This window comes from Malaya genurostris, chromosome 3 (assembly GCF_030247185.1).
Source record: "Malaya genurostris strain Urasoe2022 chromosome 3, Malgen_1.1, whole genome shotgun sequence".
Taxonomy (NCBI): domain Eukaryota; kingdom Metazoa; phylum Arthropoda; class Insecta; order Diptera; family Culicidae; genus Malaya; species Malaya genurostris.
The window spans coordinates 30880323-30906850 of NC_080572.1; the positions used below are offsets into that span (position 1 = coordinate 30880323).

A 26528-nucleotide genomic window follows, 5' to 3' on the forward strand; every position below is an offset into this window, starting at 1 on the left:
CAGTGGCTACCATGTGGAAGGAGCACTTCGAGCGACTATTGAATGAACAATCAATGGAAGAGAGCATGAACAGAATGGGGATTGAGGATGATGGACAAGCTGTAGATCCACCCACGCTAGACGAAATACGATAAGCGGTTGGACAGCTTAAAAATGGAAAGGCCGCTGGGAAGGACGGGATCCCGGCTGAACTTCTCAAAGTCGAAAGCGAGCGGCTGTACTACGCACTCCACCAAGTGATTGAAATGATCTGGGAAGGAGAGGAAATGCCTTCGGACTGGCTGGATGGTATCATATGCCCTATCTACAAAAAGGCGGGTGGGTAATGTCAGAGACATAACTGGATGTCGTGAATACGAAAACAACTGACATGTTTCTTAACACATCCGAATATGAATTAGTTGATCAATTGTATGAATTATGCAAGCAGGTTTCACTTGATCTCGATTACTGTGAATTTCACACAGCGAAAAGTGCACAAATCTAATCAAACAGTTCTAATTGTTCTAAAGTAAATTGAGGTTTTTTACCTTTGATTTGCGAAGAAGAAATCCTAATAGTTCTTTAGGAAACTTTTAAAGCCATTAGAACGACTGATTTTGTGCGATGCTTGCAGTGGTGATAGAATCCAAACTGATCCAATTTTTGTTAAAACGTTTCTTATTACGTGATTTCGTTTGTAGCTTTTTTACTAATGGGCGGTACTAACGGCTATAAAAATAGCCGCATACAGAATTTTAATGTCGATCATTTCATTTGGGATTTGCATAATTCATTGAAAGAAACTATCAAAATGCTGTAGGGATTCGTTTCTAGCTTTCAGAAGGGTCAAATTGCGTAATTCTCTACGACATTAAACTCTGGAACATTTTTCGCAGAAACAAAGAAGGCTTCACTTGATCTCGGTTACTGTAAATTTCACACAGCGAATAGTGCACAAATCTAATCAAACTGTTCTAGGTTTGCACTAAACTGAGGATATTTACCTTGGATTTGCGAGCAAAAAATCCTAATAGTTCTTTAGGAAACTTTTAGAGTCATTAGAACGGCTGATTTTGTGTGATGCTCCCCACCGTTGTACTCTTTTCGTTGTTTTTGCACCAATGCAAACAACTGGCAGCTGTGACGTAATCGCTCTTGTCGAAAGCGAAACTAGCTTTGCAAACGACACACGATACATCTGCTCGCAGTGGCGATAGAATCCAAACTGATCCAATTTTTGTTAAGAGGTTTTTTTTACGTGATTTCGTTTGTAGCTCTTTCACTAATGGGCGGTCCTAACGGCCTAAAAAAAGCAGCATATAGAATTTTTTGTCAATTTTTAAATTTTGGATTTGCATTTCATTGAAAAAACTATCAGGATGCTGTAAAGGATTCATTCCTGCCTTTCAGATGGACCAAATTGTGGAACTCACTACGATATTAAGCACTGTTCGGAACATTTTTCTCGAAAGATTTGTTGTACAGCAGCAGATATTTTGTTCTCTTCCTCAGAACGCGTTCTGATTGGCTGGTGTTGACATGGGTCAAATGAGACAGGTTTTTCAATAGTGTACTATTGAAATACTTCAATGATGTTGCTATACACGTTTTAGTTGAAAAATTTCGATTCTATTTGTAGTTAGATTATATAAATACTTTCACAGATCACTGAACTATGAGCTTACAAAATACGAGAAAGGTAAACGCGCCTTATGAATTGTCCTCTTTGATGCTCGTTTATACCAAACATATCAGAAAAGTTTAATTTTGAATTGTTTAAGATTATGTCCCACAACTGAAAATTTTATCATAAAATTGTGATCATATTTCCGATGGCATGTAGCAAAAATTATGTTGATTCGTTAGATACAACAAGAGATATTCACGATCAAAAACTTATCACTCTCTCAGAGGGTAAATTTTGAAAAGGTGCCCCATAGTAAAGTAAGTCGTTTTCACGACAAAAGGGTCACCGACTCGATTGTAAAAAACTATCGAGGCATGACACTCCTCAATACCGCCTACAAGATACATTCAGTAGAGTTCAGCAGACTGCGTCCATTGGCAGAATCCTTTGTCAGCGAATACCAATGCGGCTTTCGAGAAGAATGTTCAACGACGGACCAGATGTTCACCTTGCGACAAATTCTCATCATCTGTTTGTAGATTTCAAAGCTGCGTTCAACTCAGTGAAACTTAACGAATTGTGGCAGATCATGTTAGAACATGGCTTTCCGACAAAGCTAATTAGACTGATTCGTGCGACGCTCGATGGATCGAAATCATGGATTTCGTGACGATAGGGGGATTGAAGCAGGGCGACGCGCTCTCAAATCTGTTGTTCAATATAGTCTTCAAAGGTGCCTTACGAAGATCCGGCGTGCAAAGAAACGGTACCATCACCAATCAGTCTCACATGCTACTTGGTTTTGCGGACGACATTGATATTATTGGTGAGGATCGTAGAGCTGTGGAAGAGGCGTGAGGGCACAAATAGGGTTGACGATAAACTACCAAGACTAAGTACAGAGAAAGCTAGTAGAGAAAGAGGCAGCCCAAACGGTATAAGATCCGAGGTGGAGATAGATGGGGAACAATACGAGGTTGTATCTTGGAATACTAGTGACATGCGATGATATTAGCCGCGAGGTAAAAAGGTGTGTTGCAGCTGCTAATAGGGCTTTCTACGGGCTCCGTAACCAGCTGAAGTCTCGTAGCTTGCACACACGCACCAAACTATACTATACCAAATCTATACAAGTCGTTGATACGACCTGTTGTTGAAGGAAACAGATGTTCGAGTACTCGGCGTCTTTGAGAGAAAAATCCTGCGTTCAATACTCGGCGGAAAAGAAGAGAATGGAGAATGGCGCAGACGCATGAACCATGAGCTGTACCAAGTATACAAAGATGCGGACATTGGAAGGCTTATAAAACACGGCAGACTACAATAGGCTGGGCATGTAGCAAGAATTCCGGAAGAGAAAATGGCCTACGTGATGTTCAGCAGAGAACCTGGGAGAGGTCGTCGACTGCGGGGTAGACCTCGCACTCGCTGGCTGTGCGCAATCGAAGAGAATGCACGCGCAGCGGGAGTACAGAGTAACTGGAAAACTGCGGCTCAATATCGAGTATCCTGAAAATCTACAATTCGTTCGGTCATGTTCCGAAGACGGGATGTGCACCATTAAAAAAAGAAGTATTTGATGATAGTATTGCATTATTTTAAACCTTTCCTCCTGCTAACAGAAAAATCTACATAACACCTTCAATAGACAACATGTAAACAAAATCAGCTGAATTCTTTCGACATTTCTGTCAATAATCATTCAACCGCATGAATGTGAAATAGTGCCAAATTCTGCCAGAAACAATCTCAGGTCAACGATAATTCTGGCTTTGGCCATGAACTGATTATCACATCATCAAAGTCGTTCGGTTTCTTTGAGGATGCGTTTGAGACATAGGATATTTAAATTTTCTCACTCATAAAATTGCCAATAACTGACAAAAAATCACTCTGATCGATATCCATGAAATCATACCGCCACCATCCATCGATTAGCTTGAAATCACAGTCCAACGCACAAGTAAACCACTCAAAAGTCCATAAAACATTGTGTCACTGAAATATGTGCTCGTAAAAATATAAAAATGCTAGACAAATTTATGTTTTTATGCAAATATTTACTCTACTGTCAACGATTCGTGAATGAAGACTTGGGCGAAGCGAGGTGCGACAACGGTGACACGATTCTGCAATTAATTCATTGATCGAAGTTTATTCGGGTGGTGTGATCGAAGACTAGTATAGTATAGAAGTATACTCTGATCGACCGCACACCGAGCAAGAGATGTTCCAAAATGGCTTCTCTCTATTTTTCGAACCAGCTACCCGAGTGACTACGGCGCGTTTCTCTGCCGTTGATTGGTGGAAAAACTCGATTGATGGAAGGTGGAGGCGGAGATATCAGCCCCGTGTTCAGCCGATTAACACCGCCACAGCGACGGTATAAAGGTGTGTGATAAGGATAGCCGTAGCAATGCAGCGTTCAAGACGAATGTGATAAATTAATCAAGTTCATCACCAGCTGCGCCGCAGTCGCCACCGGCTAAAACTAATCAACAATACATATTATTCATTAGCAAACAGCCGTGTTGTGATATGTTGTTCATATCGACAAGTTTCAAAGAAAATGTCACGTTGAAATGTAGCTTAGTGCATGGTTGTACGTCTTCGATTTTACGAAGAAAAAACCATTCTGTACTACAATAAAAACCAAAAATATGAAACCAACCGTTATGTATAAAGAGGCAAGTCCAAGTAAGTGTGTAAAGTCCTTGCACAACAATTGAGTTTTATGCTCTAAATCTGTCACCCTTCATAGCCCACGTAAATGAGATCATTTTCAATTTCAACCGCATTTAGGATTATTGATTTTCCTGCTTTAGTCGGATGACCCACAACCTTTCAGTTCAATCAAGCAGATTTTCCCCTTCTTGCTACTTAATCTCAATCGACCTCGAATCAGACAAGTTCTGGAAATCCTTTCCAAATGTAACCACCTCTCAGGCAGAAATAACAGCAAAGGCAACAACAGCAGCAGCAGCGCACCAGTTCCCGTCAATTTCTTTCAATTTACGCTCTGACACGTCTCAACCACCCCATCATGATTGACTTTATTCTCATAATAACAATCACCAATTTCTCTCCAGTCAACCATTGTTCTTGGAATCACTACCCCTAGACTAGTATTTTCGCTACACACACAGTGCGAGAACAAAGAACGAAAACGAGGGACACATTTCTAAAGGCCTACAATAGCTACGATGAAGATGCTGCTTGTCCTCTTTTCCTGTGGTTCAGTGGGTGGAGATCTAACCGAAAACGATGAATGATGGAAACGTTGCAACGGGCAGAGCAAAACGATTACATCATTCCGCCTTCTCACCATTCAAGAGTAAGTATAGTATTACGATTTTCCCTTTTTTTCTGTGTGTGAGTTAGCTTTTTTCATGTCTGTGAAAAAAAATACGTTCCAGTACTGAAGTGTATTTTCAGGATGCTTCTTTTCAAGTGTTTGATGCATCAACATTAGTTATTATATTTTATTTCGTTATTGATGAAGTATTCAAATTTCATTAAGTACAATTGATCCAGTAGTTCTTTTTTCAAATAAAACTCAAATGCTTAAATTCATCAGAATTAGTTGAGGCCATCGTCCAAGTACCATGCTCGCTGGTGGTTTTCCGAAATTTTCGATAGACATTGACGATGATTGACAAAACCAAAAACATACAGACCTTTGAAAAGCTTTTATCTATCCGCAGGGCAAAAATGGCTGAAAAATCCGGAAGATTTTCCGAGTCTTATCAAAAATATCTCTGAACGATCACATTTATTTGAAAAAATAATTCGATGGTCTGAATTTTTTTTTTTGGTTTTGGCAAATTTTTCAAAATTTCCATCGAAAATTTCCTAAAACCACCCGCGCATGGTACTTGGACGATGGCCTTAAGGGAAATTCTTGTGATATCATTTTATTCTGAATGCTAGAATATTAAATTACTGGAAAATTCGTCTTCTATAAATATTTTGTTCTTGCTTTGATATTACAATGATAGAATTTTACATTTTGTTGTCGGATTTTGTCATGATTTTTGATTTTTTTTTGATAATTTTAACTATCCAACCAGGGATATAACATACATTTTTGAAGTGCGGTTTTCAATCGTGTAAATGATGTCTTCTGAGAGCGACATTTTCGATCACCAAACATGATATGCTTTTACGGTTATTTGATACATGATTCAAACGCATAAAATTACATGCATTATATTGTATCTTTACTTTACTGTTTACTTCCCTCCTTTTCTTGGTTCCATTTTTCATTTGCAGGTGTCGCTACCGGTAATTCAGTTTTGCAATGCGCCAATGACTCAAAACCTTTTGAATAAAGACAAAAAAGACTTTGAATCAAATAGCATTGAGTTCGATTGACGTCGGTAGTACTGATTTTCAGTATAAGTAGGCGGAAAATGGTTTAGTGATTAATTTTTAATAAATTTTCATGAAAACTGTATACAATTTTCCACATTGATAAAATCATTTTTTCGGCTGATGTAATATAATCGGCGGCATGTTTAAAATTTGATAACCGGCGCGTATCATCTTTTTCTTAAATTGGCGGCTTGTCGAAATTATCGTCGCCGACGGCGCACAGGTCTAGATAAAATCACCCGTATCTTTTCCGAACGAACTACAGAAAAGAAATGAGATTGACTACTGGATATGATTTAATGTTGCTTGCTTACGATATCACGTTAAAAAGGAAAAACTGAATACTAAACTATATCCACATTGGAAATTGTTCATGTCCAAGGCTCTGACGATTTGAGTTGCAGTGCAGATCAATTGCAAGAACATTTACACGGATTGAAGAAGGTTATATTTTATGCAAAATTTTACTGATTTATTAATTTTTAGTTGGTTTGACGTAAACCACCATAACTAAGTTCAGTTCTGCAATGACTGAGCGGAAACATATATTGGAGAAGCCAAATGAATGAAAAACTAACAGAAAAGATGATTTATTGGAAAAAGATACGCTCACAGACAGGACTCGAACCTGCATTCTTATGCATTCCGCGCATAGCGCTACCATTTTACGCTCAGAGACAGGACTCGAACCTGCGTTCTTATGCATTCCGTACATACGCGCTACCATTTCGCCACTCTGAATCTTGTTCTAGTCACTCTAAAACGCCGACTGGCACCATTAATGAAGGTGACAAGCGATTATAAATACACTCTCCTACTCAATGCTTGATCGGAGAAATAGGTATAAAGCGAGAAGACTAGTGCTTGATGGACAGAGAAGATGTTTGGGTATAAGGTATCGGTCGGGTGACGGCCAGGATGTAGACTATGTTCAATGTACGTGCTACTGTGTCTGACTGGCGTTTTAGAGTGACTAGAACAAGATTCAGAGTGACGAAATGGTAGCGCGTGTGCAAGAAATGCAAAAGAACGCAGGTTCGAGTCCTGTCTCTAAGCGTATCTTTTTCCAATAAATCATCTTTTCTGTTAGTTTTTCATTCATTTGGCTTCTCCAATATATGTTTCCGCTCAGTCATTGCAAAACCAAAATTTTACTGTCGCAATGCCGTTCATCCACCTGATTTTCACTGGGAATTTATAGATAATTAATCTATCATGTTGGCGTTTGACCTGCAGAGATACAAATATTCTAATTCAATGAAGAATACTGACAACTTCAAGTTGGATATTCAGATTTTCCGATGATTTCTCGCAATAACGGCCGTAATATCGGATGCTAATCGTTCCAAGTTCATTTACTCCTAAAAAGATGACATTTCTTTTTTCGTTTACTGCAATTCAACCAGTCTCCCTCTCAGAGGAGGAGACAAGGGGCCCGGACCCCTCCCGAAATCAAAAACAGAAACGAAAAAAGTTTGAATATTAGAGGGCTGTTGATCCTGCAGATTGCACCGTTATGAAGAGGTTTTGAAAGTTTCATGATGATCGAAACTTCACCGCCGATAAAGCATGCTGTCGTAGGCGCTACGAGTCGGAAATACATCGAACAGTATCAAAACTACATAAAATGGAAGTTGAAACCAGGGTAAAATAAACTACAATAATAATAATACAAAAAATCAGTGTTGGTGATTGCCGAAAATTTGACAGAAGCTGCTATATTGCTATCTATATTGTATACAACATTTTCAATCCGGTAGAAAATGCTACAAGAACTCGAGTCTCTCAATGCATGATCCGTGAGAGAATTTTGCTACATTTTTTCACTCCACTTCATACTCTGAGTATTTTACGCCCTTAAAAAACTTTACAGTCTGATAATGATCGTTGCTGTGTGGAATTTCCCAAGAGAGAATCGCAAGTTGACAATTATCGAAGAAAATCAAATCGATGATTCAACTTGATGATTCTCATACTAGGTTGCAATATTTCAAAACCCTTCTGTGAAGCATTCACAGACATTTTCATAGACATAACTTATACAAAGGTTATATGCACATTGTTAGAATAAGCGGCAATAGTAAAATGATTCTTTCACAATTATCCACTATCCATACAGAATCGAATCGCGAAACGAGAATAAGCGCCCGTTGTTTGCTCCAGAGAGGATCCCCACAGCAGCGTGCTAACCTTTGATTCACAGGAATGTCATCGAGAGAAATTCGCTCTCGCACTGGTGTCGATTCTATGTCAAATGAGCCATGCCAGGTTTTTGTTGTTACGATGATTTCCGTTTATTTTTGATGGCACTGATTCGATCGTTGAAGAGTTACCAGTGAACGTTGTTTGATACGATAAAAGCCATCCTTGCATAAAATTGTGCTGAATGACCGAAAAGAGGAAGTGCGAGAGCATCCCATAATTGGGTAAGATTCTGCAGATAAGAAAGATATTCTGCCGCTGGATTCCACACATACTTATTTAGGACTAGAAAGACGAACGCAAGTGCACTCCGAATACATGTTTACCTGGATCCACTATTATACATAAGAGAACAGAATGATTACCCGACAATTGAATGAAGTCGGCACAAGTGCTTCGAAGCGGCACTAGTGTCTCGAAAGTAGACTGGAATTTTCATAGTGTAATTTTGGAAGACTACCTCGAAATAGAAAAAAAAATGCAAGTATTAGTGTGCATTAATGGTGCGATTGAAGACTGAAATCGCTGTAAAATGACCTTAAATGAAGCAAATGAACATGGCTATCATGGTTCAAATCAACGGTTTTGGGTCCAATTACTTGCCCATCCGCATTGTTCACCTGATTTGTCTTCCTCGAACTATTATCTGTTCCCAAACCCCAAGCCATCTCTGAGAAATCGACGTAAGTTTCGGTTCGGAATTTTAGACTGTTACTTCACACCGAAACCAGTACACTGGACCGAAAATTTACGCGTAAAGTCGTCGGCGGTGTAAATTTGATTTCGCGTAAATTATATAAAACGTCTGAGTACATTCTGAGACTACGGAAATTCGTAAAAGATATTCCAAGATCCAAGAACTACACTGGGTCACAGCAAGAAATACAACGGCTTATATCTATTTTTTGTTTGCTGTTCATAATTTTAGAGCTACACATTGCTTACTTTTTTATTAATAGATGTTCCAGGGAGGTTCTCAGTTATCCAAGAACTTCAGTCAAAACAGGTCTTAAGAGCTTCAGGAGCAATCAGCAGCTTATGTAGATTTTTTCAATGCTCATCATAGTCGTGGAGCTACATACTGCCAACTTGTCTATTTTGATCTGATACAGGAACGTTCACAGTCATTTCAATGCTGGTCATAGTCGTGGAGCTACCTCCTGATCTATTTTGATCTGACCATATTCCATTTTCATCCAAGAACTTCAGTGAAAACAGATCTTAAGATCTACACGAGCAAACAGTAACTTATGTATAATTTTTCAATGCTGTTTATAGTCGTGGAGGTACATATTGCCTACCTATATATTTTTATCTAATCCAGGAACGTCCACAGCCATCCAAGAACATGAAAACAAGTCTTAAGATCTTCACGAGCAATCAGCAGTTTATGAATAACTTTTTCATGCTGTCCATAGTCATGGAGCTACATATTACTTACTTCAGTGAATCGCGAGTATGGAGGGTTAAGATTAAGTTTTCAATACCCTTTGTTATTCTGATAGATCTTACGGTCTAACTGTAGGTAGTTTATGGATGGCGTTGTTCATTCACAAGCTGGTAGATCTTAAGGCCTCCAGATAGTTTTTGAATGACCTAGAATATTCACAATGAGCAAACGATTTGCATGTGATATCACGAACATGAACCGTGTACAAGAATCTTGATAGTTCACATGGTTACGCTGGTAGACGTTAATGCCTATACTCCAAGTAGGTTTTGAATGAACAAGCACTACCTCATAACTCATCATAATGATACTACAAGTATGGACCACAAAAAAAAGAAACTCAATAATGTCATCGGTTTTGTTGGTAGCCCTCAAGGCCTATATTCCAAGGAGGTTTTGGATCGACAAGAACTTCCACAAACATTACTACAGTATGTCAATTTCCTGAATATAGTACTACGGGAACATACCGCACTCAAAAGTTATGTTAAAATCACCAGTCAGTCACATATAATGATTTCTGTTTTTTCCAGAGAATTCTTGTATGCCCCCGATCTTAGCTAGATTCTATGAAACCAAAAAACTCCGTTTTGTACATTTCATAAAATTCAATTCACTGAAGCAGGATTTGTCTTATATACGTGTAAATAAAAATTTCCGTCATCATGTAAAAACTTTTTTTACGCGATCATCGCGTAAATTAAATAGAAAATCGCGTTATTTCGAACAAAACGCGTAAATTAAATTCGCGTAAATTAAGTTTGCGTAATTTGAGGTTTTAGTGTATAGCCAAAGTAAGTTTGCATGGCAATCTACTAATATGACCTACAAATTTAGAAGATGTTTTCGTTCTCCACGAATTGGTGCAAGGCAGCTATCTCAGACCACTTCTTTCCGTGCTATTCGCGCATGAGCAAATCAAAGTCCTGGCATTACATTCCTTCCGTGGAATTTGGCCTTTCTATTTCAACAGACTTCGCAGCCGATTCATAGCGTACAGAATCATGAGCTATGCAGTAAATTATCGTCATTTAAAGTAGGCATGTAGATGATTTCAAAATCAAGCGCAACATCACAAGTCTTGTGGATTGTTGGGCTTTTGAAATATATATTTAAAGGATCTTAGACATGTTACATGTTTATATATTCCATAATGACAGTTCCAGTGGAAGAGCGTAAAGTGCCTTTTAAAAACACCGGTAAAAAGCGCACCGGGAATAAGGCACATAAGCAATCTGCAGTAACATTGTTTTTTATCCGAAGATCGCTCCCAAAATGAATTTGAAGAAAATGCCTGAATGCAACACATACTATCTGGTAATATATGTCATTACAATGTCCTCTATTCTGTGCTGGTTTCGCAGATTAACATAGACTTCCAACACGCTTTACTCAAAACAGGAAGGGCAGGAAGAATTGAGTAAAAGATTACAACCACCAACTGATGACCGTTTTCCTGGTGTATATTTTGTCGTCTTTCCTTTCCATTTCACTGAACACGAACGGTTGTTTCCTTACTTGTGCTCCAGTCTGTCTGGTACTACTATATTTTACTTATCCTCGTCCACACATATTCGTCCAATGTTCTGCTTATGGTTGTGTATGCTTTTCAAACGATAGATAAGTTGGCGGTGGATAGAAAGGACGACCGGTGGAATATTATGCTGACATGATTGTATTGTGGACAATGTGGAAAACTTTTTACATGAACAGAAAAAGGGACTCCCGTTTTTGAAAAGCACTCAACTTGAACGAGCGGAGCGAGCCAGTAGTCTACCTGAAGTAATATTAGAAGCGCCACAGAGTCAGCAGTATGCCACTTCCGTGTGAAGTGCTTAGGAGGGCTCCAGGTTTCGGCTCTTTCTCTCGCTCACCTGTCGGTACTGCCTTCTACTGCACTGCCATCAGCCATCAGTAGCACGAGGGTTTCCTGTCATTACCGAACCGTACCAGATGTTTCGACGAGGAGGGCAAGGGTTTTATGTTCGGTAATATTCGATTTGGTAACCTGAAGTGGTCGGATTCTAATTGGCTGGTTCGCTGATACGTTTGATGAACGGTGAGCCAAATTATAAACTTTCGAACAAGAACAAGAATGCATTATCTGATAATGAGATGAGATTTTTTGTGCAGATCTTCTCGCATGTGATCCTTTTGAATACACGCCCGAAGATTTGGGAAATAATTTTGAAAAATTGCTGGAATTTTAAGTATTTTAAACGTGAATTTGATGCAAACTGTTAATTTTTGTAGTGAAAACACATAAGAATTTCAATTGATCTATTTCAAATAATGCACAATTCAAACGGATTCAATTTAATTTAATTGCATCATTCATAATTACAATTTTATTTTTAGTTTTGACCTGCACGTTCCTATAGGTTTCAACTATGTTTAGTAGAGAAAAATGTTTTACACTTGCAGAGAGTTTTCGGAGAATTAAATTTGACGTGTCTGATATACTTTCTGAAATTTTCCACTGATTTCAATCATCAGTCGACTACCATTTTGATGTTTGGCAGCAAAGGGTGGGAAAAAAATATATTTCAGCTCCAACAGACTATTCGTGTTCCTTTTGGATTCCTTAGATTTAAATTTTGTGTGAGATTTAGTATGGAGAAACTGAACTTTTACAAAAAAGTTGTCTGGAGGTCACCCTTTAAACTCTGAATATCAGCGCATGTGTTATTCTCGTCAAATCATATTAGGATCACTAGCAGCAGTAATGCTAGATATAGTAAAAAATGAGCCATTGTTCGGACCTTGTGATAGTTTTCCCTCAATAACTTTTTCTATGAATGTCGAATTATTTTGCAGTCTTCAAAAGTTTTCTTCCTCGTTGAATTTCCTATGAAAATGATACAAGCGCTGATTTTTAGAGTCTATTCTGTCGAATTTTTTGTAAAAATTCAGTTTCCCCATATACAAACTTTGACGCTCAGACACGAAAATGTAGTTGATGATGATGATGATGATGATTATGATGGTCCCACCTCATACCCAAAAAGGAGTGAGCAGAATGAGTTATCTAGATGATAAATGATGTTTTAACATATATCTAAACCAATAAACAAAAAACAACCTGTTAATATAGCAGGTGTAGATTATTCTCAAAAGAACGATTGACAACAAAATAACATTTCGGATATTTCGGATTCACTACCCAGGGTTAATCAAGAAAACTTTCAACCCGGGAAGATCCTTGATCACATTAGGAATTGAACCCGACATCATCACCAATATTAGACAGTAATTCACCTGACCCTTCCCGCCGGACCAGTTTATCGCTGCAAACATCAGCTACGATGGAGTAACAATACTGCGGATGAGCAGAGCAAGTCCAATTCCATCAACAACTTTCGATCCCAGTTGGTTTCCTAAATCTATTCCTCAAATTACTAATCAAACCTTGCGATCAGGGTCAAGAGTCAAACTTGATACACTGAACGCTAAAGCTCTTCGATAATAAGGGAACATATCTCGTTTAAATCGTGTTCACTTTCCATATAGTTCCTCTCTGTTTCGCGTGCTAGACATCGAAATATAAAAGATTAGGGAGATGAATTACGGGGATAATATAAAAAAAATGATATCATAGAATATTTCTACCAAACCTATTTATGCCTAAATATTTAGTGGGGGAAGGGGCATTTACATTTTAGAGGGGGCGAAAAGTGTTTTGCCACCCCAGAGTTTCTGCGCCTGACTTCAGTAAGTGCCAGGGTACTTCACATCAGGTAAGGCATACACAGCGAATAGTTTTGCACAATATTCTCATTTACGACGGTTTGTAAAATTTTTTCCTGGCATTACATTCCTTTCGTGGAATTTGGCCTTTCTGTTTCTACAGACTTCGCATCCGATTCATAGCGTACACACATTACATGGCTAGTGCTATTATCCTACTGACACTAAGAATCCTTCCAGGTCGAAGCTCGAAAACACGACAACCGGCTTGTGAGACCAGTGTCCTATGCATTGAACCGTCGACCCGGGCTTTATAAAATGCTGAGACAAAATAACTTTTCTAGAAGGCATTAGAAGTAGTCGCAGGTGTTTACCTAGATTCGGATGCATGCAAATCATTCGTCAACAAATTGTAAATGTGCTTTATCCATTCACGACATAATTCGTGTTGAAGTGTACCTGGGACAAAATTCGTAAAACTGCCCAAAAAAGAATTACATAAACTTACACTTATTGTATAAAAATTTTAATTTATACGAAACAAATAATTGACAATTGACAAATTATAGCAACTTTTCAGAATATTTTTAGTGTGTTCCAATCTAAATTTCAACGGTTTTTATACACGAAACTTTATGGTTACAGCAGTTCATCTTTCAATTGGAACTTAACTTCATATCATGGAGGCTTCTTATATTGATAATATTTTTGGATTAATTACTAAAACATTCCGTTGTTCGCTAGTATAATTTGTGAGAAGGAATTACCATCTCCATGATTCTGAAGATTAAGCAGTGTTTAAGCAATTTTTGATCTATTATCTTTGCAACACTAAACGTTAAAAATTTATTTATCACACGATGGCTCTCTGAATAAAGGTGAATAAAGAAACTTAGGAGTTATTTGTTGTCCAAACTATCTTGATCCGATTAGTGATTTTAAACCAAATAATGATAATTCCAAGGCGCGGTCGATTCTCACCTTTTCATGATCCACCGAAAGCATGAAAAATTGACGAATTTTTAAACAAGTGTGAACGGAATTTAACTGGTTGTTCCGATCTCGGTGCCGAACCCTTCACAATAGGTGAACTGTACCGAAGCTGGAACACCTTGGCCAATCAAGATCGAAATATCATTCCACCGCATTTATTTGTCTCCCAACACAGTGGTCGATTTCGGCGGAAGCGGCTAATTGGCAGAATTCAAACGATACATTAATTAACATGCAAATATATGCCGTCTATGCTGTCCGTGGCGACGACAGACTGAGATACTGTCGCTGGAACGCAAGAAAAACTCCGCAGATTTCACGCGCAGAACTGCTGATGATTTTGTGTTTTTTTTTTCATTTTTTTTTGTTGACCCATTCGGTGGCATCATGATGAAAAGAAAAAGAGATTCTACGCGCTGCATGCAACAATATTGCTAGATTTATTTCTGCGTTTGAAGTGGCAGCAACCGTGTTGACATTTTTTATTCTCGGAGCTAATCCAGTTCCACACAAATGTGCACAAATTTATTCGATATAAAAGTTTTTACACATTTTTAACAACAGCGCATAGCGCTTTTAAAAAATGTGCCAAAATGTAGAACAAGTGATAGACCGATGCCGTGCGCCGGAAAATTAATTATTTTCCGTTCCGTTTTCGCAACCGATATTTCACACTGCGAGGACGGCGACTGTCAGCAGTGCAAAAAATTAAAACCCAACAGAAATATCGCCAAACGAAACACGATGACTGAGCCAGTGTGGTCCACTTGTGCTCCAACAATTGCTTATTTGTTCGACGGGGGTCCATCATTTCATTCGTAAACATGCAAACTTATGCTCGAATTTACAACGTTGACGATCCACGTATAAAGCTGTTAAATTGATCGATGTGGATCAATGAAAGTGATGACTAGCTTTGTTCACGGCAGATTTTTAAATATAAGAAAAGCTTTTTGTTTATGTATATTTTGTGAGAAATGATACTAGTTCGGTTAACTTAATCATTGTCATTGTTGCCACCGCTAATTAGAACATTAATTTCACGGGGGACGGGTATAGCGTGATGGGTAAGTCGATGCCTTTCACGCAGCCCGCCTGGGTTCGATTCCCAACCCCGCACATAGGGTCAGAAAGTTTTTCTGACCCGAAGAGGCGAATGACATTAATGTTTAAAACCTCTATAATTGAAACAAAAAAAAACATTAATTTCCATGGTCGGCCAGTTCAGAATTAGAAGAACTAGCGGGGTTGTTAAACTTGTGAAAATTACGCCGGTGCACAGAAACTTCTACATTTTCTGATTTCATCGTTGAGAAAAAACTTCTACAACTACTTTGTATGATATGTATGTTCCTCTTTCCGTTCTTATTTATGTGAAACATTTATAGAAAACACGAGGTTTGAAGAGTCAAATAAAAATTTACCCGTTATAGAAGGAGGCTCTCTTGACCACACCTAATGTTGTTTTACGAGCTCATTCGCTCTTTGGACAGACTGCGTTGAAAGAAAGCGTTCCAAAATGTAACCTGAAACTTCTCGTAAATATCAATTCAATTGAAGGATTTCCAATTGTGTCACAGTTTATCCTTGTAGTCATTGAGAAGTGTTTGCAACCACATAGGTAATCGGTTTTTGCGAAGTACACTTGACTTTTTTTCTCATTTTTACGTTCCGTCAACTCATCAATTTATGTTGAACTGCTTATGTCAGCTCGCGGTTCGACAGAAACTGCTAAAAAGCACAGTCTTGGCATTACATTCCTTTTGTGAAATTTAGGCTTTCTGTTTGAACAGACTTCGCAGCCGATTCATAGCGTACAGGAATCATTGCATGGCTAGTACTATTATCCTACTGATATTAAGAATCCTTCAGGTCGGGGCTCGAACATACGACAACTGGCTTATGGATCAAGCCCTATGCATTGAACCGCCAACCCGGCAACTGCAACAGCTAAGCAGACGTACACTTAATACTATATGCAAAGCACAAACGTGGTACCTCCTAGATCCCCTAATTGATTACAATCAGACATTCTCCTCGATCATGCCCGAAATAATTTTTTACTTGCCATCCAAGATACGATCAGTGGTAACTTTTTTTTCGCTAGTATTTTTTGTATTATGTTTCGTTCTTTGTTCCGTACTCGTTTCAGAAAGTGCAGTTTCAATCACAGTGATAATTTGCTAGGATTATAGATTGAATATTGATTGATATTGAAAGTAATATAATCAATAACCTGAGTTTCATTTTGATTACAGAAAGTGCGTAACTGAACCCTTAGGTTTAACCGTTTTGTAATACTCTGACGTCGCTTTCCCTGAAATTGAATCTATTTGTTTCTTACCTCGTTCGTACGTTTTTAGTCATTCCGCTCCCCCATAATACCGCGACTCACAAATGTTCTGGTTTCCCCTTCATTGCGTGCTACGGCTGTACCTACATGTACGCGAGGATCAAATGCAGACATTCCTCTGGTTAACCGTTGTTGTTTTGGTAAGACATCATAATTTATGATTGTTCAGCTCCCGCGAACAAGCCTCCCGGAATTAGGTTTCTCACATACATATAGCAAACATGCATCACCCATTCGCACACATACGTCATTTTCCGGCACTGGGATGTAAGTGACGATTGAACAAAATTCGCATGGCGTGGTGCAGAGTGAAATCGCCTCATTTCAAACTGCAGCCCCTGCCGTTGATGTACCCCTCGCACTATATGTAGATATGACGCTTTGGCATGGTTCACAGTTTTGGTTCTCACTCGTCATTTATGCTTTCTTCGAGACCACTGAATGCTTTGAGTAACCGGGAGGGAACCGCGACAGACGCACAAGTGGAAAGGAATGTTAATTGAGACGCATTGATGAGCCTGCCTGCGTATCGGCAGAAGAGAGTAAGGAATCGCGTGATGCAACAATGCTGATGAGTTTCTTGTTTTCTGGGTTTTGGTGGCATGTTCCTACCTTCCTGCCAATTACTTTGCCGGTTACCAGGAGTGGTTGCGGTCTTCAGTAAGACTAAAATGCAGTAACTGAACCCGATTAACCTTTATGTTTAATATTTGCACGATGCCATAAGCCGATTAACTGAGATAGAATAAAAAAGTTCGTGGAAAACTGTAAAACGGTTGTCTGTCTTATAATACAAACGAATATTGTTTACTGTCCGACGTTTCGGCCTTTGATGTAGGCCTTTTTCAAGGAAAATAAAGTCTATCGTTTATAGTCAAAATTTGTCTATCGTTTATAGTCAAATGTCTGACGCTACGTTGTCTGGTCAATTTTAGAACATGCTTTAAAATATATTGACTGCATAACAAATATTTTGTTTGCATAAATCACGTACAGTGTCACAACTACTTAGTTCAACGACTATTCTAGACTGAGACAGCCGTTTTACAGTTTTCCACGATTATCACCCCAGTCGAAATCAAGTATAACCATAAAAAAGTTCACTAGAAGAAGTTGTCTGGAGCGTGTAAGACTAGCTGCAATTTCATGACAATTTAAAAGCAGGGTATATCTCATTTGAAAACGCACGTTTGTCGTAAGCGTCACACGTCTGCATTTCTTACCTGCATTTATAAATGCATTAACGCATAGTTTATGTCATATGTATGGAACTACAATTAGTTCATCGTGAGAGACTAGGTATTCTCCGGATCACGCTAATAGTGCCCGCATATATTTTAACTAAACGGCTTATATAGATGCGTAGTTTAACAATCATATAATAAACTATGGATCTGCTCGATAGATTACACATGATGCAGTGGAAATACAAATTGTTTAGCCTGAGCGGGTTTTAGGTTATACGAAATCCCTTTATTTCAAATATTTGGTTGCATTTTGGTTGCCTTATATGATCTACTCACTACCTCTACTATCCTTTGAAATATTTGCCTAAATGTTATTTCTTTTATTATATATTATTCAAAGTTTGAATTATACATAAAATCCTTGAAATTGGGGATAAAATATCCAAGATTTTTTTTCTTCAAAATTTCAAAAACAAAATTTCAAATTGAATTGTCGATTATCTCACTTGTACGACAATATCCCCGAAACTTGATATTTTAGCCATTTGATCTTGGAAATCGACGAACGGTCTAAAATTAGTGATATCGGTTAATCCACATACATACAAAATTGAGCGGTTATATCATCAGAACTGTAAGTGACAGCCATTTGAACTTCAAACCTGTTCAATGAACCAATAAAAGTCTCCAACCGAGCCTAACTTTGTTGAAATCTGTTCAGCTAAAATTGAGAATAAACAACAACGCGTTTTGTCGGTTATGCACTTATACCATTATATCTCCGGAACCACAAGTCCCAGCTATTTGATCGTCTAGCTTGAATGGCTCAATAGCAGCTAGCGAGCCCGAGTTTGATAAAATCAGTTCAGCCATCCTGAAGGAAAAAACGCGAAAAAAATCATACATACATATACACACAGACATTTTCCGATCTCATCGAGCTTAGTCGAATGGTATATAGCACTATAGGTCTCCGAGGTTTCGTTCGAAAGTCGATTTTACGGCAATTCTATTACCTTCCTACAATTTCAAATTAATCAGAAAAAATCTCCGTTACACCAGAGGTTCTAGACCAGTTCAACGTATCATATACAAACATTGTAAACCAATGTGAATCAATTTTGATACGCGAAAAAGCCTTTCATTTCTTTTTCATTCCGGGCATTTAGCCCAATATTTGCAATTCATTACTGAAGCATAATATAAACAACCAATTTTTTAAACAAATCAATATTGGCAATGGAAAATATGTTGTTTCTAATTACGTGAAGTTAATACAATATTCAAAAAATGTAGGTGATGTTTGTTTGGTGGAGTTGGAACAGGTATCGTTCATTTGGAACCGCAAACATGGAATCAAATTATCAACTCAGAAACATCCTGTCACCAGTGAACCAAACTAGAAATTTAAAATAGCACCCAGCACTGATGGAAAGAAAAGGTGTTGTAATCCATCATGGCAACGCTCGGTCACATATATAGCACGGGACTCTGCTATATATGAGACATTTCTTCAAAGATATGATTTTCTTGCCAACCAAATACTCATATGTACTTGTGCTAAAGGTTCACCTTATAATGTTCCAATCACAGTATATTCTTCGATCGATCAATTACAAACAAGTTTTCATCCTAATGGTTTAAAAAAAAGACCTGACTCTCTCAAAATTGTTCATTTGTCATGCATTGTCGGTTGAGGCTTTCAATGACATTTCCAATTTGTGATTAGTGTCTTCTGTCCCTGGAAATAACATTCCGTAATACACTTAAATACCTTAATGATGCTTCGATAGCATGACTATTCAACCGTTTCTCCACAAATTAAATGTATGACATTTATTGGATGAGAATATTAACAGATCATCAAAAATGCTGAATTTGATTCATATGACAAACTCATGGGCTTATGGTCGTGATTAAGCTAATCCAGACTTATGCCCATACGTTACAACATATTTTGTTAAATATTGAATTGTTTTGTAAAAGTGTAAAAGTTAACGTACTTAGAGTGGAAACAAAATTTCAATTTTGATACAATTCTTTGAAACTGTGATTTAAACTTAAAAATTAAACCTATTAAAATATGTGTGTTTATTTACTAGTAGCGCATAATTTTCGGCAAAGCAAAATGATATCCGACTCGTAGATCAGTTTGTCATGGAGTTGGTATGGTAGAGAAATAACCGTATAAGTAACTTTTAACAAAATCTACAAGGTACAGTTCTTTGAGGTTGAATTTATGTGGATCAATCAACAATATTTTTGAATAGTTTATGATCGATATTCTCTATAAAATATTTGATAAGCAATACCGTACAAAATTATAATAAACTCTCTTTAGTTTTTATGTAAATAGTTCTAGTCGTATTTGGCTTGCATCGAACGATATTATATCAAAAACACGTCTTCAGAATCTCGGTATTTCGTCTAATAACACCAAAAATTTATTCGCATTTTGCTTTTAGGCGACTATCACTATAGCGTTAAGTGTCGTTTGCTAATATGTTATAAAGGGGAAGATGGGGTAAAACGCACCCCCGAGACATAATGCACCTTTTGCTTTCCTCAAAAGTTACCAATTTTTTTCATTGAAATTTTAATGAAACTAAAACTCCGCCATAACAACAAATTACTATGAAATTTTGGGAGCGATAGTTCAATCATATCTGGAAAAAATTTAAAAATTGTAAAAAAATAATTATGTCTCTGTTATAAGTAATTTTTCATGTTCGTTCCATAGTAATTTAGGCAAATATTTCGTCAACGAAAAACCTAAAGCTTTCTTTAAATAATAAGAAGAAGCTTTATGAGGGTGCATATTGCCCCGTGGTTGTCATGAGCTTTAATCCGTTGTTTTTATTGATTTTTACCCGATGTTTAAGATCATCCTATCTCTATGTGCAGATAATCGTCACTTCGCGTAATTTAAAATGTATATTTTTCAAGTTTTCCACGATCGGGCGTCAGGCCCCGCATATATTTCAATAGACAATTTTTAAGGGTTTTGGAAAATAAGATATTTCATGTATTTTTCAATGCATTCAGTGAGTATTTGTACGTAATTTTGAGAAATAATGATTACGGGAGATAGTCATGCATGAAACTCTTCCGTGTTATTCTCTATAGTTGAGATATAGCTATATTTCCTTAGGGAGTGCGTTTCACAACATCTATCCCTAACAGTAAGTGATCGCGTTATTCTATTTTAGGCGATTATAATTTTCCTCAATTAAATTGAATCTGTCTAATTGAAACAAAAAAATCTTTTCTTTTAGAATTATTCTTACGCTGAAGCATGTATAAATTCGTATATCATTCAAACAATCAAGATCCTTACTATAACGTGTCTCATTTGAGTTGAAACTTTAGTAAGAATCTCACCAAAATTTATAGATTCACATACTTCTGCATATTTGTTTTTGCATCGGATGCTTAATCAGATTGTTGATTATTCCTTCAACTGTCGTCTCTGGTATGGAAAGCCCTAGACCCATCTGTAATCTTAGCATCTTAGAGTAAAAGTGGGTGAAATGAAGCTCTATTAGCTATTATTTGAAATTCCATCATAATGGTATGGCATGTGATATGATCCAACTGACACTACGGAACATTCCACATTGGAGAACGAATATATAACTATTCACAGATTTGTAAGACTAGTATTATAAACAAACTTTAAACTCTACGGTTAAGCATCGATCATAAATAGAATACTATGGATATCATGAAAAAAGATGGAAAAATCATACACAACCATTGTTTGAGTGAACTGGTGACTGCTGTCGTCATATAAGACGTCGTCTTATATCACGATCTTGTGACAAATTATATAAATACGTTTTTGAACACTTTTTTAACCATCGTGGTAAAAAAATATATAGTGATCATTGTTGTAGCAGTTGTTGATTGCTGAAACAATGAGCTCTCCTATCGTGTAATTCAAAACAATCTGTTTTAATTCACCTAATGTTGTAATGATGCCTTTCTCATAATCGGTGAAACGTCTTCATTCATATATACATATTCAATTTTATCATTTTTGAGCACTACTTCCGATATTTCCGGAATTGGATCTCGGAACGAGTATAGCCGAAGTACGTTTCTATTGGCATTAACGGATAATTCTACTTAATTCAGCGACAAAAAAAAGTTTGTATGTTTTGTGTAACCATTTTATACAAAGGTTCAAGATTTTAAACTTTTTTCAAGTTATCAAATTTATTTAATTTAGTCATCAACCTACAAATCTCGAAAGCCTCAGAAACCGACTAACCAATTATGAATAATTATCTTCTCTTTACATGGTCAATTATAACAAAAACTTTTGAAGTTGAAATTTTCGCTGTAATCACCTTGTTTTTTCGAAAGCTGAATACGGAAAAATCAGTAATTTCCTATGACCATTCATTTGAAATGTTGGCCATCTCTGAGAAAATTAAGTTCATTTTTCCAATATACATACATAAATACACAGCTTTTCTATTTTAAAAATGCAACAACTAGTCTACATTTAAGATAAAACAACAGAAACAGTTTCGAAATGTCTCACCGAAAGCCGAAACGTATTTTTCGAAGATACTTCAACTTGCTTATTTCCACACACTTTCGCATATTACCAAAATTTAAAAAAAATCTTTAGTGTTCAACACTCACCTGAACCAGGCAACAGCAGGATGGTCAGGATCAGCGCCAGCAACGCCTGGACACATCCCCAGGATGTATCGCTATTCCAGAGATGCTTGTTCATGGCAGAGCTACACGAGTCGCGGCCGCCTCAGCCGGTCGGGCTCCTTACGATAAAAATCCTTCACGTAGAGCACCATCACAGTTCAACTGCGCCAGGGCAGATTCAATTCGCTGACCTTTGCGGTCTCTCCCACTAATTGGTGTTTCCTGTTTCTCTAGTGTTTCTCTGGTCCGTTTATAATTTGTATTATTCCGACCATCAAATTGTTATTAATAACCGATATTCAACACCGACAAGATTTTATTTCAACGATTCGTAAATTTCAAACTATATCTAGCACTTTGTATGCCATTCAAACTGCGTTAAAGTGCAAGTTCCTTCAATTGTATTTATATGAATTGAGTAGTTGTTCGAACACGAAATAATGATACTAAATGTAGGCTTTTTGCATACAACTGTAAACATCGATTAGCACGGGTTAGTTTTCCCAAGAACACGACGAACTATACTACCAACATTGAACTGCTGCAAAGCTGGACTACTGAAGCACTGATAGAACACTAATGATTGATTTTCGATGTTTCTAACTCGGTCTGACGGTCTATCAAATTCGTTTGCCAACTATTTCCAAAATCACTTATTCAATCACCATTCTACACTGGAAATTCCTCTAATTGAACCAATAGAAAAACATTAAAAAATCAAGTTTATTCTTATATAATTAGGTTCCACTGCGGCACAGGACGAAGTACTAAAATAGGCTCTTCGTATTGTTCTTTTGCTCTTATTTTCTCTATGTACACATGGCAACTATGGAAAGGAACGACAATAGTACATAAAACTCCACACAACTACACAAGTAAATTGATTTTCCTTTTGCTTTCCACAGAAATTTCTTTTGCCTTGGGACATTCGTTTCCGAATAAAACCTTTCACCAAAGGCTTACTAAACGCTTACCTTGCAGTTACCTAATTTTTCCACGAATTGAGAAACACAACCCACCGAAAAACAGAGGAAAACCCGCAACTACTGATTTGCTGGATGACGACGGACTGACCGTTCACACGCGTTCCAGGGTTCAGGCGACTAACCAAAAAAAACCAACACCAGGCTGGCGCTACCGGCAAAAAGATGAACCTTCTGTTCTGGTGGTTTCATTCGGTGTGAATCTTCTGCTTTCTTGGGTCAGGTTTTCTTCTCACCGAGGCCCATAGGAAAACTCTATGTTATTCTCTGCGTTTTCCCGACGTGCCCACTCTCACTTTTGGTTTTTGGAATGCTCTTTCTCTCTGTTTCTCGTTGTTTCCTGGTTTGATGCGACTGCTTATACTCTCTAACGAGGGCACACTCTACAGTCACCTTTAATGCGGTTCAGTCGTTTAATGCGAAGTTCTTGACGTTCTGCTTCTATTTTTGCTGCGGATAGGAAAACCAACGAAAGTTCTAAACACTCTCTTTCCTCTTTTGCACTACACGGAAGAAACAATTTTCACTTTCCTACCCTCTCGCCTTCCTGAAGCTCCGCACGAATACACTATACAGATTCCTTAGTTCTAACCGATGAGAACCACTACTGCCTGTCTGTATTTTAATTGAATTAAACCTTTTACCTTTCCGGTTGGTGTGATTTGAAACGGAGAAAGCACCACTAAGATCTGTTATTTATGCAGGATATTCTTGCACGGCTAATTCACCATAGCTCCAGCTGGCAATCAAGATATGGCGTTGTTTCTCTGGAATGTCAACAACAGTGAATTTTCTAGGAAATTTTGAATTTGACAGTGTCACGATGCAAAACGTCTGATTGTCCAGTTACTCTGTACCCACCCCCACTACTCAAATCACTTCGCGGTCGACGGACCTTTCAGCTGTTCACCGCCGGACAAAAAACTACCCACCAATGTATGTGTGTGAGCGCTAGGAGAAAAATCAATTCTATCAGATGCCGCAATTTCCCACACGCATAACTCAAACGTACAAATTTCTCAACTGGAGTTCCGTCGCATGCTAATTCCGAACACAGTCCTTTACATAATACTGCTATCGTCGCGATTTTCAGCTCGAGATACGCACACGCTAGTAAGATAATTTAAATGTTCCTTAGAACATAGCACTTCTAATATCATCTTCAGCATTAACATCTGAACAAAAATTGTTATCCTGCTCCTAGTTCAGCAATCGCGACGTAGGATATTTGTTTAAAATCGGTTCAATCACTTTTTCGGGAGCAATCCTAATCGGGTGTCCTCTGATGATTCAGAATTATAACACAGATAATTTTGCGGAAGTATAAGCAAGGCAAGGTAGACACAAGGGCGCACCACACACAAGCCTTCGCTTTGGTGTTGATGATGTCTTAGATACAATCCAACCGCAAGCTGAGGAAAACCGTTTGATCTTGACGAGTTTTGCTTTCCGACTGACGGTAAAATTCGATATCAAAACGAGAAGAAACCCCCGGAGCAGTGTGGTGTGTGCTCGCATGTAGCGATACAACGGAAACTCTACACACATCAATATCCACACATGCATGCACGGACACCGCGCCGCGGATGGACCTGTGATATTCCTCTGTCCACGAGAGTTGTTTGCTTCACGGTGGCAGCAGTAACAGCGGAAAAGGAGACCATTAGGAGCATTCTCTCGGAGAGTGGGCCATTATAGTAACGAAAAAGAACGGGAGAGCTATAACGACTAACGGCTCAACAAGGAAGAAAACGGACGAAAAGGAAAACGTGGGACATACGAAGGTGGCGAACGCCCGGTGTAGGTTCTATGCCATTGAGTAGAATTAACCGTCGATATGTTGCGTGATATTTCGCGCAAATGTGTATGCGGTGGGAGAAAGCAGTTTGATCTCTCTGTAGTATATATAAGCTTTACGGGTGACATCAATCCAATCAGGCGGACGATGCAACATTTCCCGTCACGCCTGTTGTGTTTCAGGCCGTGGAAGGCTAATATTTAAATTGAAAGAAAAATTTATATAAACGAGTATTGAAAATATCAATCGAATCAGTTTGATTAAACGGATAATTTTACAAATATTTTTAGCAAAGTTAAGCCTTGGTATAAAATTCGTTTTGTGGAACTCGACCATTCTGTTTCAACAGACTACGAAACTTATTCCTAGCGTACCGAATCGGCTAGTCCGTTTGACCCTAAGAATCCAGATCGGTGTTCAAACATATATTAAAACAATAAAAAAATACTAGATTTTTTTCTAGAATTTTTTTTAAACCTGAGAGGGTTCGTCGCCACACTATATCAGCAGCATATCAATTTGCTTAATTTAAAGTTTTCATGATGCGCGTACCTCAAACTGACAATAGATATGTAACAACTCCTTAAAACAATCCGAGTTTTTAGGAAATGTCAATTAATTATCCATTGATTTTATTGCCCATTTCCAACATAGATTAAAGACTGTGCTCGAAAGATGCATCAGGAAAATGATCACTAAAAATTCTAATTTAGGTCGCTTATTTTTGAAACTCACATGGAATAAATAAACATCTATTAGCTATACTTTTTCAATGTTAGTTTACTCTCTCCATATATGGGACATTGTGCATTAAATTATCTGAAATTCACGAAAATCAAGAATTTTTTTAATTAGTAACAACAAAAATAAAATTTTCGAGTTATTTCATAAGTATAGAGCGTTCCTGGATTTTTTTTGAAAATAACAGAAATCAGCTGTGTACGAAATTCTCGTTTTGTGTCAGGTAGATGCCGCTAACTTCTCTCGATATGAAGGGAATTCTATAATTTTTTTTGTGAGTTGAGAATGCGTCCCAAACATGGAACATCATGCAATCGATGAAAAATATACATTACAACGCTTTGTAGGATTTCTCGAAATGTGTGTCCCATCTTTGGGACTCAATGCAATTAAGGGTTAATTGTACAAAAATGGTGTTTGAAAAGAAGTTGTAGAAATCCGATTAGACATTTTGAAAAAGAACTCAATTTTTTTCAGTGT

General features: G+C 37.7%; 1 protein-coding gene across 4 annotated transcripts in view; it reads right to left on the reverse strand.

The window, feature by feature from the left end:
* Nucleotides 1-24975, reverse strand: part of LOC131436657 (protein kinase C-binding protein NELL2-like) — a 234774-nt gene extending 209799 nt beyond the window's left edge. For 2 of the 4 annotated variants that reach the window (XM_058605506.1, XM_058605505.1), the window contains exon 1: nucleotides 22509-24975. In XM_058605506.1, the coding sequence (XP_058461489.1) occupies nucleotides 22509-22602 (94 nt within the window). In that variant the 5' untranslated portion in view covers nucleotides 22603-24975. The remainder of the gene's footprint in view (nucleotides 1-22508) is intronic. The other 2 variants (XM_058605504.1, XM_058605503.1) reach the window with 2 other exon arrangements.
* Nucleotides 24976-26528: the final 1553 nt, after the last annotated feature.